The sequence below is a fragment of the Danio rerio genome, chromosome 2 (assembly GCF_052040795.2).
Source record: "Danio rerio strain M-AB ecotype USA chromosome 2, GRCz13ab, whole genome shotgun sequence".
NCBI lineage: Eukaryota > Metazoa > Chordata > Actinopteri > Cypriniformes > Danionidae > Danio > Danio rerio.
The window spans coordinates 43,567,119-43,581,375 of record NC_141022.1 but is presented as its reverse complement, the minus strand read 5'-3'; the positions used below and the strand labels follow the sequence as shown (position 1 = coordinate 43,581,375).

The following is a 14,257-nucleotide window of genomic DNA, read 5'->3' as shown; positions in this document are numbered from 1 at the left end:
CTCTAATTGTAAATTGAGTTGCGAGATCAGCTGTGTGCAAGATTTAGGCCCAATAAGTAATAATTCTGTTTTGTCGGAGTTTAAGAGAAGAAAATTGTTGGTCATCCAGTCTTTGATGTCTTTGATACACTCAATTAGTTTAGAAAGTTCGTCTCGTCAGGTTTAGTTGAAATATATAATTGAGTATCATCTGCATAGCAGTGAAAGCTGATCCCATGTCTTCTAATAATGTCTCCCAGAGGTAGCATGTAAATTGTAAACAGTAAAGGGCCTAAAACTGATCCTTGAGGCACCCCATACTTTACTGGGCAGATTTGTGAAGGCTGTCCATTAAGATTCACAAACTGGTAGCGGTCAGTTAAGTATGACTTACCCACATGAACCCAGTTACCCAGTTAAGTATGAGAAAACCCACATGAACACGGGGAGAACATGCAAACTCCACACAGAAATGCCAACTGGCCAACCCAGGACTCGAACCAGTGATTTTCTTGCTGTGAGGCAACTGCGCTAACCACTAAGCCACCGTGCCACCTTAGTTTATTATGTTTCTTAATATTAATACTGTTTGTTGAATTCTGGCACAGTTGATTTATAAAATGCTGATGTTGTGTACTGTAGTACCTGCTTAAGTTTATTAAAAATATCAGACTGTTATCGGCACCACTCTATAAGTTAACATCGGCACCTCATATGATCTACTCACTGCAGGGTACATTGTCAAACATTGTTGGTTGCATCAATTAAAAGGTTTCACAGTAGGCTAATCGAGACCTAGACCTTTGCCTCAGGGATCTTGATCTTAAAATGGTTGGTCACCAAAAAATGGTTCGTAGAAACTCTTTAATGAAATGTTCTCCGTCATAAATCATAGTCATATTTTTTTTGGTTTTCCAAAAGAATGATGCTATGTGAAATGAGGAAGCCCAAAAAAGGAAGGCAGAAATAAAAGCAAGTCCGTTAAAGAATAAAAAAAGCAATATCCTTCTGCAGTATTACAGTAATACGCCAATTCCTGAATCATGACTGCACACAAAATACAAGAGAAACTTGGGTTGGTGTGGGGGTGAAAGTGGAAGGTTTAGTTTAAACCACATTCCCCATATTTTAACACTTCGATTGAGGTCAAACTGTGAACTTGAGCTGTGAACTGAAGCAAAACCATAAAGCACATTTAAGCATAAATCTTGATAAGGCCACCATGCCAACCACTAGTGTGTTTTAGTACTAAGAAACACCCAATAGCCTTTAGATAATTTAGTTTTTCCAGAAGAATCATAATGGCCACTGCTAGCAAGTGAAACTAGAAATCTTTTTTTTTTTCTCTCTCTCTAGGTCGGAAGAGTGTAGTGGCCTGATTTGGTGTGCCGGAAGTATTGTGTGCTGCTGAGCAAAACTCATATGAGACTCTAAAGGTACTGTATGTGACGCACGCGCTCTCCAACCAGGCATAAATCACAGGACACTCACATAACAAACTAATGTCATATGCTAAATTAAATTTAACATGTTGGTATAATTGTTACACTGACATATACCTACATAACTGAAGCAGAAAATAAATCTGTTCTAAAGTGCTTCCATAATTTTAATTATATAATATAATTTCTGATTATATTTTTCTCAAACACACTGTACCAATTCCAATTCCAAGCTATGTAAATCATAATAAATACTATTTATTTTGTATAAACATCAATAAGTGATGAGTGGGAAAACACCTTTCCTTCAAAAAATGATTAAGGGTTTTTTCTTTCACAGTTAAGTTGAGCCCAAAAAGAAGATATAACATGCGTATCATGAATTACACCATGAGGAATGCTTTAGTCTCCAGATTAATTTTTAAGATTATTATTTAAGCAAGTAAGTAAGTTTTAACCTTTCAGGGTAGAAGTCAAGTTGAAGAGACCAGAATATATATTTTTTTCTTGTGCGAGTTAAGAGTTTATCTTACAGAATTTGTCAGTAAGTTGGTTTTAGGACCTCATTTTAAGTCCTCGCTGAACAAAATTTCCTTTCTTACTTGCCTTTCTTAATTTGTTTCTTGTCCTAATATCTAAAGATTCTTAAATCAAAAAAGCGTTTGATATACAAGCAAAATATATTGTCTGGTTTTAAGAAAAAAAAATGTTTAAATTAAGTGAGTTTTTCCTAAAAACAAGTTAAATCATCTGCCAATGGGGTAAGCAAACTAATAAGTCAAAAGGAAATACAAGATTATTGCACTTGCTTGTTTCAAGGAAAACCTCACATAACTTTAAATTATAAATCATACTGTTTCTGAAACAAGTCAGTATTAAGCCAATATTTATTTTCTGGAAAATTGAGAAAATAAATAAATGAAATTATTATTTTTTTTTCATATTTGGACTAGAAACAAGAGCAAAGTTGTAAAGGATTATTTTTTTTATTTTATTTTTTTTGCATATCTGCTCTCAAACTGAACTGTTCATCTTGTTTATTCATGAAGTATCAGCAGCTCACAACATCATTTCATCACCACTTTGTTTAATCAGACCTAAATTGCTTACTCTCACACTGTCTGTCCATGTACAAGTTTTCCAGTCTCTGTTAAGACATTAAACATTGATTCTAAATGATAATATACAAAATTAATAGCAATTACTAAGAGTTAAGTTGTTACTTGGGTGTGAAATAAATGTCTACATAATAATTACCTATATCTTCAGAATCTACGTAAAAGATAAAAAAGAAAGAAAAAAACAAAAACCTAATGTCATAGTATCGATGGGCAATAAAAGAAAATCTATTTACATCCTGTATTTTCCAGTAGCGGTCTACCATTTCCCCAGTGAAGTCTAAATAAAAAATAGGCAGACACATGAAGTATTGCATCCCCTTTTTTAATGAATGAAGTCATGACTTGCACTCAGAAGTGGAAGCGGTGGTTTCCAGAACCGGATAACTGAATTGTGGTGAAGTCACATGGATAATTAAGAGTGTGAGTGAAAGAAGCAAATTTGAAACAAATATATATTCACAATGCATATTTCTACAGCACATAAAATCAACAATATGGAGATTTTTACCATGGTAATGTGTTTTTACTGCATAGTACAATCAATATGACAGTGACTTTTATGTTTTGGCAATTAAAATCGATTAAGTTAACTTAATTGTTTTTACTAAGTGAGCTGAATATAAAAAAATAGTTTTGCTTCAGCTCATTTTAAAAAAGAAGTTTGTGTGTCTGTGTGAAAGCAGCAAAGCAAAATCAATACTTTGCATTTTACAAACTATGAGTAACTAGAAACAACAAATAATAAATCTAAATATATTTCTAAATAAACCTTCATACTGCATGTAAGAGATAGGTGAAAGTGCTTGCTCAGAGAGAACAGAACATACCGGTGGCAATGCAGTCTGTTCTAAACCTTATTTTCATTACTCAGGGATCTGAGGTGATGACATGACATGATTTTAGGTCAAGTGACGACTATAAAAGTGTAGCAAGTGAGTGACTGGAAGTCATGTGCAACTCTGATGTGGGTCATTTGCACGTTATATTTGTATAAGTCTAGGGCATAAACAAAAAGCTTCACCTTTATATAAGCACATAAAACTGTAAGACTTGTACAGTAGACATTGAAAACATTAAACATAGACTGTCCAAGTAATTGTATAATATACATGTAATTAGTTTTTATTTTACATATATTATTTACAGATCTTGACACCCATTAGCCTACTTTGGCCAACTAATTTAACCTCTGACATAATACTGTGATAATTATATATGCAAAGTAGATTGGAATATGTTTGTCTATAGGGCCAAGTGGTATCATTTATTTCCTTTTTAGATTTTTTTAGACTTTGTTTTAATAGTTAAATTAATTTTTAGTACACAAAAAGCAAATCTAATTCAATAAAATGGTGAACATATACAGTTGTTTTTAATAAAGAGTAGATTTAAGGCTCTTTTTCACATATTTTACTTTATTTTGATGACAAACTCACTTTTTATCTTTTTATAGGTTTCATTTTAATAATTGAATTCAGTTATACTAATCTAACCATTCCTCACACACACCCCACTTATTTTTAGAACTGTTTTTAAATATAATACAATTCAGTGATGGTATTGAGAGATATGTTCTATTATGCAAACAGGTGCTTAAAGTTAATTTGATATACTACTTTGAAGGGCTTTCATGAAGACCTTTTATTTTCTTTGTTGACATGAGAAACGTTTTTCTCAACTGCAAATGTTGGTAGAGTAAACTCAGGGTTTAAGGTGAAATGTATTGTCTCCCTAGGAGAGATTCATTCATTCATTCATTTTCTCGTCAGCTTAGTCCCTTTATTAATCCGGGGTCGCCACAGCGAAATTAACCGCCAACTTATTCAGCAAGTTTTTACACAGCAAATGCCCTTCCAGCCGCAACCCATCTCTGGGAAACATTCACACAAACACACACTCATATACGGGCAATTTAGCCAATTCACCTGTACCGCATGTCTTTGGACTGTGGGGGAAACCGGAGCACCTGGAGGAAACCCACGCGAACGCAGGGAGAACATGTAAACTCCACACAGAAACGCCAACTGAGCCGTGGCTCAAACCAGCGACCCAGAGACCTTCTTGCTGTGAGGCGACAGCACTACCTACTGCGCCACTGCCTCGTCCCCGTAGGAGATATTTGTTTAAAAAAAAGTTCTGCTGTACATAGACACACACAAGACAGCAAAACAACATACACATTAAAAATCACAATCCTACATGGTAATTAACTTCCAGAATTTCACAACATGTTACTGCGATTTTTCAGTATTTTTACATTAGTGTAACTTTACAAGATTTAACTGTAAATTTTATGTATTCAGATTTTTTTTTTTGTGAAAATAAGACATGCCTCATGATTACAGCAAATTATTGTAATAATGGCTCTATCTTATGCACCTTATTTATAGGAATTCAAACACTAATAATATTTTATTCAAAGTAGAAATTGATACACATTAAATTTTATGCTAGTACAGGCACTTTTTAGATATTTAGAAATGTTTGCAAAAATGTTATTTTGAAGTACCTCACAGTAATTTACTGTGATTTTACACAAAGTGCCTTTCTGTGAAGGTAATGCAATTATCATCCAGTAATTTACTGTAAATTTAAGGTAAGATATTTTATGGTGTAAAATACATTCTAATATAATAACACTTCTATTAAAACAATAATTACAAAATAGAATGAATACCCGCTGCCCTTTGTTTATGTTGAGCATTCATCATCCACAAATTCCATTAAATTATTTATCTATTCATTTTTATTTGTATATTTATGTTTTAATTATTCTTTTATTTTCCAGAATCATTCATTCCATTCGCGTTTTCGGCATTGAGGAAATCATACAGCCCTAAATGTGGTATCTAAGACGGTTTCAAAATGTGTTACCCAGTGGAAAGCAACTGCATTCATGTACCTTCATAATGTTTGACTTACCTAAAAAGAAAAAGAGGTCAGGATGGAAAGTACAAGGGTGAATATCCCACCCGAATCATTTATGATCTGAGCGATTCTCTCTTACTCAATAATCTGACATTTCTGCAGGAGCTTCACATCCTTCCTCTTTTCTGCTCCGATGAAGATCTCCGGCCACAGGAAGCATCTTCTTTGCCTAAACTGTGATCCCCACATTAAAAATAAATATATATATATAATATATTATATATATATTTATATAATATATATAATACATATATAATATATTATTTATATATATATAATATATAAAATATATATAAAATATATTATATATTTTGGTAACACTTTAGAATAATGGTCCTTTAGTTAAGGTTACTCTGTAAAACTCTAAGTTAATTCAACTCAAACTGTTTGAGGAAACCGATTGCAACAAACTATTTAAGTTTTAAAACAAACTGGTTTGAGTTCTGTAAGCATAAGTCATGCACACATATATTATTTGTGTTGATATCATCAAACATTTAGAGTATTTGTAAATTAAACATTTTAAGTTAAGTTGTCAATAATAATAATAATAATAATATTAACAACAACAATTCGTTACATTTATAGCTTTTTTTCTAGACACTCAAAGCGCAATACACATTTTTGGGGGGAGTCTCCACATTCAACAGCAGTGTGCAGCATCCACCTGGATGATGCGACGGCAGCCATATTGTACCAAACCGTATACCACACCCCAGCTGATTGGTGGACAGGAGAAAAAAAGTGATGAAGCTAATTATGATATGGGGATGGTTAATCTGGCCAGGATGCTGGGGTTAAACTCCTACTGTTTTTCGAAGGACATCCTGAGACATCAAATCGGTATGAGTTCAGTTAATAGAACAAATTCTATTAGATAGAACAAAAAAAAGTTAAAATGTTTTGATATTGCTTCTAGCAGGGGCCACGCTTAGGGGGGGTAGGAAGATTCTAAGGGCCCACGTACTTTTGGGGCCCTCATAGTTATTATTAGGGGCTCAATCAGACCGGCATCAAAAACACACCCGAAACCCGCACCACTCCCCCCAGACTTCACTTCATCCTTGCACCCCCTTTTTTTACTTTCGTCCGTGACTCCCCACAACCCACTCTTTACTTTCGTCTGCGACAACCTCCCACCCCCCTCTTCACTTTTGTTAACACTGTAAAACCGAAAAAGTGAAAGTAACTCAAACTGTTTGAGGAAACCGATTGCAACAAACCATTTCAGTTCAAAATCTAGTCCTAATAATACTGTGAACATAATCCAAAAATTCTTCAAGAATGTTATCATAGGGCTCATACTGGCCAGTGGCACCCCTTGCTTATTAATTATTTATTTCATAAAATTAATTATTTCATAACTACTTAGGTTTAAGTTTAGCTTGACATAACATAAGCATTTCATGAGTTACTATAACTCTTTTTCATTAAGTTAAAATAATTTATTTAGTCATTTTCATAGTTGGGTTTTACAGTGTAGGTAATGTATTTACTAACATTAACTAAGTATAAATAATCTTCATCAACTAATACATTTTTAAAATCCAAAGTTGTGCTTATTAACATATGGTAATGCGCCATGAGGTAACATGAACTAATATGAACATTATTTAGCTTAAATAGCATTATCTAACATTGACGAAGATGAATAAATACAGTAATAAATGTATTACTAATTGTTCATGTTAATAAATACTTTAACTGACATTTAAGCATTATATTAAAAAGGGTTACCCATTTTCATCTATATATTGTTTAAACCAGGGATTCTCAACTGCTAAGCCGTGGCAGGTGGGCTGCGAGATTAAAATGTAACTCTCAGTAATATACTATCACTTTTAGACTTTTAGATTTCATTATTAATATGCTATGCTGTCAACAGTCAACTTTATCTAAAGAAATGAGTGTAGTTAACTCAAAATTTACAGAAAGTTAATTCAACTCATTTTCCCAGTGATGGGTTGCAACTGAAAGAGCATCTGCTGCGTAAAAACATGCTGGATAAGTTTGCGGTTCATTGCTCTGTGGCAATTCCAGATTAATAAAGGGACTAAGCCGAAAAGAAAATGAAGGGATGAATAATTCTAGTTTTTAACAGTTGTGTTGAACTGTGAGTGTTGAAGGAATGAGTTTATTAAATACCTCATTACTTCAACTCAAGTGGATTAAGTTCACAGTACTCATTAGGATTAGTTTTTGAACTGAAATGGTTTGTTGAAATCGGTTTTCTCAAATGGTTTGAGTTACCTTAACTTATTGGGTTTTACAGTGTAGATTGAAATTATCAAAGTAATGCACTTTCTAAAGTTCTCTGATTGATTTCTTCAAACTTGGAGCAAAAACAGCTTCTTAAACGCGTCTGCAAATAATATGTGAATGAACTACTATCTGCCGTTTCAACATATTTAGGGTGTTTTATTCTATTTTACATTTGTCTGTTTATTTTTAATAGTAGATATTCAATAGTAGACATTCAAACAGTCCAGTTTGAAGCAGAAGCCTTTTTTTTTTTTGCAATCTCCCAGTTGACCTGTGGTTCTCTTTAAATTTGAGAATAAATAATGGTTTAAATGAGCATTTCATACAAACATATTAGAGAAAATGTCAGACAGGTAGGCCTTCAAAAATTGATCGGAGAAAGAAGTGGACCCGGAGGTGAAAAAGATTGAGAATCCCAGGTTTAAAGAATAATGGAGTAGTGCATGAAAAACTACAAACCATAAAGAACAGAAAATAAAATCTGCATTATTTCCTCACTGACTGATGTTCTAACATTCCATCCATTCATTCAGTGCAGGATTGCACCATGAAATATCCGGAACAAAACCACTGAGTGAGCATAAATGCAGAGGGGTGTTTCTCCAGAAACTCTACATGAAAAAATCATAAAAAATGGCAAATGTCGTAAAGCACAAAATACCTAGTTCCTCATTTTTAACATATAAAAGAGGGTCAGCGTGAGTGAGATTTCAGTGAGCTTCTCTACCTCTGCATTGACTGAAGACTCCAGAACATCCACGGAAACGCAACATGCAGCTCAACCAGAAGATGATGATGAGACTTGCTGCCATTGCTGTCATTATGTCAGTGATGATCATGAAGACGAGTGAGTATCTGCACTATTTTATTCCAAAAAATGATCTATGTGTTGTCTGAGACATCTAATCAAACTCATCTCTTCGTTAGATGGACAAAACCGGTTTGTTCAATGCTGCACAAGCGTCTCCACCAAGGAAATCACGTTGCCTATAACCGGATTCAAATATCAGAAGAGAAATCCTCCATGCGTCAAAGCAGTCATGTAAGCATTTAGATAAAGAACATCTCTTTTGACTGATTAAAGTATACAATATATCTAAATATGTTTATTCTTCGCCAGTTTCTTCACAAAAGAGGGTGAACAATGCATTCACTGGAACCAGAGCTGGGTTCGGGAGAAGATCCAGGAGCTCATAATCTCGTAAGACTGAATAGTAGAGTTTGGCAGAAGTATTAAGTGTCTCGACCTAAAGATTGTGTGTAATAATGCTTATGTGTTGTGCTTTATTCAGAATGGAGAAAATGAACAGCACTGTTTCTACACCGCTGAAGATGAACAGCACTCTGTCTACACTTCTGAGGATCAACAGCACTATTTCCACAGCTCTGCAGATGAACAGCACTCTCTCTACTCCTCTCTCCACCTCCTCTTCTTAATAATAAAAACACTAAAGATATTTAAACTGATCAAAATGGGTTCTGCTGAAATAAGTCAGCTTGTTTTAAAAATGCGGTGAATGCTTCATGCTATTTATTGTAACTTATTGTATTGAGAAATTGTATTTATTTGGTATTCTAACAATTTGACTAAAAGCTATGTTGTACTGTACTGTATGTACTTGAACTGTATGCTTGTCATCCATAAGTTATGTTAAAATGATGAACCTGTACAAAGACGAATCGTGTTTAAATAAAGTAGTCAGTAAATCTTAAAGCAGTGTTTGTCATTTCATATTAATCGCTGTATAATAATGCTTCATAACATGACAGTTTAATAGTTATTGGTATAGTATTACTGTAAATAATGCGATTTTTATTTATTTATTTATTTATTTATTTTGCATTACAGATGTATAATTATAACTTTGGAAGAACATTAAGCTAAACAGGTTTTGGTTATATGAAATAAATAAATGAATGAATGAATGAATGAATGAATGAATGAATGAATGAATGAATGAATAAACGAATAAATAAATAAATAAATAAACAGTGTTGGAGTGACGCGACTAGCTTGACTACATTTCTCAGTAGCATGGCGGTAGCGTCACTACTTTTTAAATCAAATAGCTTTTCAGGATTGAAGCTATTATGTTAAGCAATCTACATTTACCGATCGCAGATTATATGGAGCTGTGAAGCCAGTGTTAAACCACACTAAACTAAACTAAACTAAACTAAACTAAACTAAACTAAACTAAACTAAACTGAACTTCAACTCTGAAATCTGGAATTTACTAGAACTATGTTAAGCTGCTTTGACACAATCTACATGGTGAAAGATGCTATATAAAAAAAACATGAAGTGAATTTTTCACATGTGTTGTTTTTTTTCTAGGTGGCAGCACTCTCTAATATTAGTTAGTCTCATGAAGTGACTTGATACATTACATTTAAATAGTCATCTTTTTTTAAATTCTGATTTTGGAAAGCAGCTAAGGTGTTTAAACCAGATGTGTCTGACAGTGGACCCTTATTGGTACAATATTCATTTTGAGAAGCATTTTTTTAGACTGGACATTTGGTTAAATAAAGACAATCTCATTCAATAGGTTACATTTTTCAAGTACATTTTTATACCAACTTTAACATAACGGTTGGGTATGTTTATTTGTGATTTGTGTCGTATATTAGACTGTATCTAATAATACATTACATGGGTGAAAAAAAAGGTTTCTTTTTCATGCCAACAATTATTAGAATATTATATGAATATATTTGATATATTTCCTACTCTAAAATCAATTTGCTTTTCTAACTTTATTCATTCAATTTCTTTTCGACTTAGTCCCTTTATTAATCAGGGGTCGCCACAGCGGAATAAACCGCCAACTTATCCAGCATTTGTTTTACGCAACAGATGCCCTTGCAGCTGCAACCCATCTCTGGGAAACATCCATACACACTCATTCACACTCATTCACTCCAAACAATTTAGTCTACCCAATTAACCTGTACCACATGTCTTTGGACTGTGGGGGAAACCGGAGCACCCACGCAAACGCAGGGAAAAGATGTAAACTTCTCACAGAAACGCCAACTCACCCAGCCGAGGCTCGAACCAGCGACCTTCTTGCTGTGACTGCGCAGCTGTGTCGCCTTTTCTAACTTAATTTGGGAAGCTTTAAAGTCAGTTTATCTCAACTAAATATTGCCATATCCTAACAATGCAATGCAAAACTTAATTATTCAAAGACATAAAAAGATTTCTGTTTCACAATATTTATGTTAAATAAATAATATAATTAGCACTTAATGAAGCACAATCACACCCAGTGACAAAAAGCACCAGATTTAAATGCATGGTTGTTGGATAATCATCAGCAATCATTTATATTCAATTTATTTATTTATTTATTTATATTTATTTATATTTATTGTTGTCCAAAGCTTTGTAGTGTGATTTCAAATTTACAGTTTATTCGAACAGCTTTTAAAAGCTACAATGCAGTGGAAATATTTGATTTTAAAACCTTAAATGACAATAAAATCTAGTTTTTTAACCAATAAATGACTAAAAGTCACTGCTAGAAAGATTCATAGCTTTTATTTTCATCATAGAGTTTTTCAACTTAATCCGTTTGTTTAAATTCATCCCCAAATCAATTGTTTACAACCCCTTTCATTTGATGTCATCTGGTGACCAAACAACTTGCAATATCCATGATTCATTGTCCTCAATGATGTCAGGCTTTTCACATGACCAAAGTACATCCTCAAACTTTCTCCGAAACATCGCTGCATCACTGCATTTTTCTTTTCATCTAGTTGAGCAAATGATTGCACCATCAAATATCCGGAATAAAATCACAGAGTAAGCAAAACGGAGGGAGGGTGTTTCTCCAGAAACAATCATGAAGAAGTGTGCAATTCCTGTGGAGAGCCTGACCTTTAGTTCCTTTTCCTGATGATACATAAACAGAGCCGATGTGATTGAGATGTCAGTGAGCATCTCTACATCTTTGCATTGATTGAATCAATAAACACAAAATGCCGCACAACCAGAAGATGATGATGAGACTTGCTGCCATAGCTGTCATTTTGTCAGTGATGATCATGGAGACGAGTGAGTATCTGCAATATTTTACTTCGAAATTCATCTGTGTGCTCTCTGACACATCTACTCAATTTCCTCTATCCATTAGATGGGCAAAACAGGTTTGTTCAATGCTGCACAAGCGTCTCCACGCAGAAAATCATATTGCCTATAACCGGATTCAAATTACAGATCAGAAATCCTCCTTGCGTCAAAGCAGTCATGTAAGCATTTTTTATTTATTAATTTTTATTTATGAGGAACATCTGTTTTTTTATCTTTATGACTCAATTGTTCTTACTAAATCTCTTTAACTTTCTTGGGTAACAGTTTTTTCACAACTGAGGGTCCGAGATGCAGCCACTGGAAGGAAGGCTGGGTGAAGGAAAAAATCCAGGAGCTCAAAACATTTCAAGTGTAAGTCACTGATGAACGGGTTTCCTATCATGGGATTTTAAAAAGTCTATTCCTGGAAAGTTTATAGTTTTTTTTGTTGTTGTCCAAGTCAGGGAATATCAGTGAATTAGTATTTTTTAAATTGTTCTGTTTCATATTGTTAAGGTTGTTCTATTTTTCAGCTCTATTTAAGTTATTTCTCGCTAATCAACTGGCCAACACTTTAATTAAATGCAGTCAACGGATTAATAATTAAAGCAAACATTGTAGGATAAAATCATTTTCAGGAGCTTCGGCTTCAAAAGGACCACTTTAAACTGTGTGTTAAACAGTATAGGCAGCTGTAGAATAAATGTAACATTTGTAAAATTACTATCATGCTATCTAATATGGGAGAGGAAACACACAACCAAAGCAAACAATAATTACATCAGGAGTTTTTTTTTTTTCGTCCCAAAAATCTAACTATATCAATTATTATACTCATCTTGATTATTGAAGTCAAGCAAAATAATATTAAATCTAAAATCTTTTTAATAGTATACAAAGCACAACAGCAGCCTGTTCCCATTCCTTATAGGGCCAGGCAGAATCTGCAGACATTTTATTTATTTTTTTGCTGTCTGCAGAGAGTTTTGTAAAACAAAAAAATCTGTGGATTTATGTGAAATGATTTTTGGAAGTATCGTAAACTTAAAATAAATGAAAAAATATTAGCTTTTAAACTTTTATTTAATGTTAACAATGTAAATCCAAATAGATTCACTTAATGTGTAAACAAAGCAAGTCTCTTACTGTATATAATGTACACTAAAAGATTACTTTAGAAAGTGTATTGCAAATGATTATTATGTTCATACATCATATGAACGTTTTTATATTAGTTAGTAATATTACTGAAATCAATTTAAAAACGGAATAAATATAAATGTAAGCACATTTTCACAATTAAATAAATAGATTTAATGATAGGCAAAAAATCTTGGGAAATCTGCAGATTTCTGTGGATACAGATTTTTTGTGGCCCTCCTTATAGCTTATGGGTAGGTAATGAAAATTCAGCTTTTTAGTCAGGCAAATTTAGTGAGAAGTCAGGGAGAGTGGGAACATTGAAATGTGACCCTGAACCACAAGACAGACATAATCTAAGTGTCAAATTTTCAAAACTGAGATTAATACATATCTGAAAGCTGAATAAGTTTTACATAGGAACTGTTTTTGCAGAGAACTATTTGAATATTCCCAAACTGAGGGTTCAAAAATCTAAACATATACAAAGTCACCTTTAAAATTGTCTAAATGAATTGCTTAGAATGATTTTTACCAAACGATCTCAATGAAATATGATCTTTCTTTTCTAATATATATTTTTTTTACATAAAGGAAAAACAGACCTATACAATGTATTGTTGGCAATTGCCAAAAAATATACAAGGTATAAACGGTTTTGTGGTACAGGGTGCTGTACACTGATGCAAAAGTATTACTGACATGCAAATAACAACAGAAAAAGAAAATGAATTTTTTTTTCAACATTTATGCCTATTTCTCTCTTTTTTTTAGATGGGAAGAGAAGATGAACAGCACTGACTCCATACCTCTATCAACAACCACTCTTTAAAAACACTTTACCTATGCTTATAGCTTATAGTTGGCAAAATATTTAAGTTATTTTAAGTATAGCTAAGTTTTATTGCAATGTAATTAATTTATATTTATTTATCATCCATTCACTGGGCATCTACTTTATGATTTTTTGCATGATTTTGTTGTTGTTTTAAATATTTAAAATGAGCTAAAACAACTCACTTTTTAAGTTCAATCCACTTAAATTTGTAAAGTTAACTTAAGCGTTTTTTTGTTGGGACAACATGGATGAATTGAAAGACATATTGTGCTATATTAAAGAAGAAAACCTAAAGAATTTTAAAATCGGGAAACTTTTTCTTCTAATTCCAAAGCTATCTTACGGCAATTTGTAACTTTTTGATTTAGTGGCTAATTCGTATGAATTCCTACAATCTAATTCATACTATTTAGTATGATTTGCTCATCCCCCAATGATGGTTGGGGTTAGGGGTGGGGTTGGGTGC

At 33.1% G+C, this 14,257-nt stretch overlaps 2 protein-coding genes and 1 non-coding gene across 4 annotated transcripts in view; all 3 read left to right on the top strand.

Moving 5' to 3' along the window:
* The window catches only part of LOC141378654 (uncharacterized), a 62,152-nt gene extending 59,453 nt beyond the window's left edge, over positions 1-2,699 (top strand). For both annotated transcript variants that reach the window (XR_015478823.1, XR_015478822.1), the window contains one exon: positions 1,336-2,699. This is a non-coding gene — a transcript (uncharacterized LOC141378654). The remainder of the gene's footprint in view (positions 1-1,335) is intronic.
* Positions 2,700-8,481: 5,782 nt separating this feature from the next.
* On the top strand, positions 8,482-9,260 carry ccl34a.4 (chemokine (C-C motif) ligand 34a, duplicate 4). The gene is made up of 4 exons (NM_001130655.1): positions 8,482-8,579; positions 8,660-8,774; positions 8,853-8,933; positions 9,025-9,260. Exons 1-4 carry the CDS (start codon positions 8,504-8,506, stop codon positions 9,167-9,169), a joined length of 417 nt encoding a protein of 138 aa, NP_001124127.1. The 5' UTR covers positions 8,482-8,503; the 3' UTR covers positions 9,170-9,260.
* A 2,440-nt stretch (positions 9,261-11,700) lies between these two features.
* ccl34a.3 (chemokine (C-C motif) ligand 34a, duplicate 3) lies at positions 11,701-13,799 on the top strand. The gene is given in 4 exon segments (NM_001115069.1): positions 11,701-11,798; positions 11,878-11,992; positions 12,099-12,185; positions 13,728-13,799. Coding segments are annotated over 4 exon segments (336 nt in total). The 5' UTR covers positions 11,701-11,722; the 3' UTR covers positions 13,786-13,799.
* Positions 13,800-14,257: the final 458 nt, after the last annotated feature.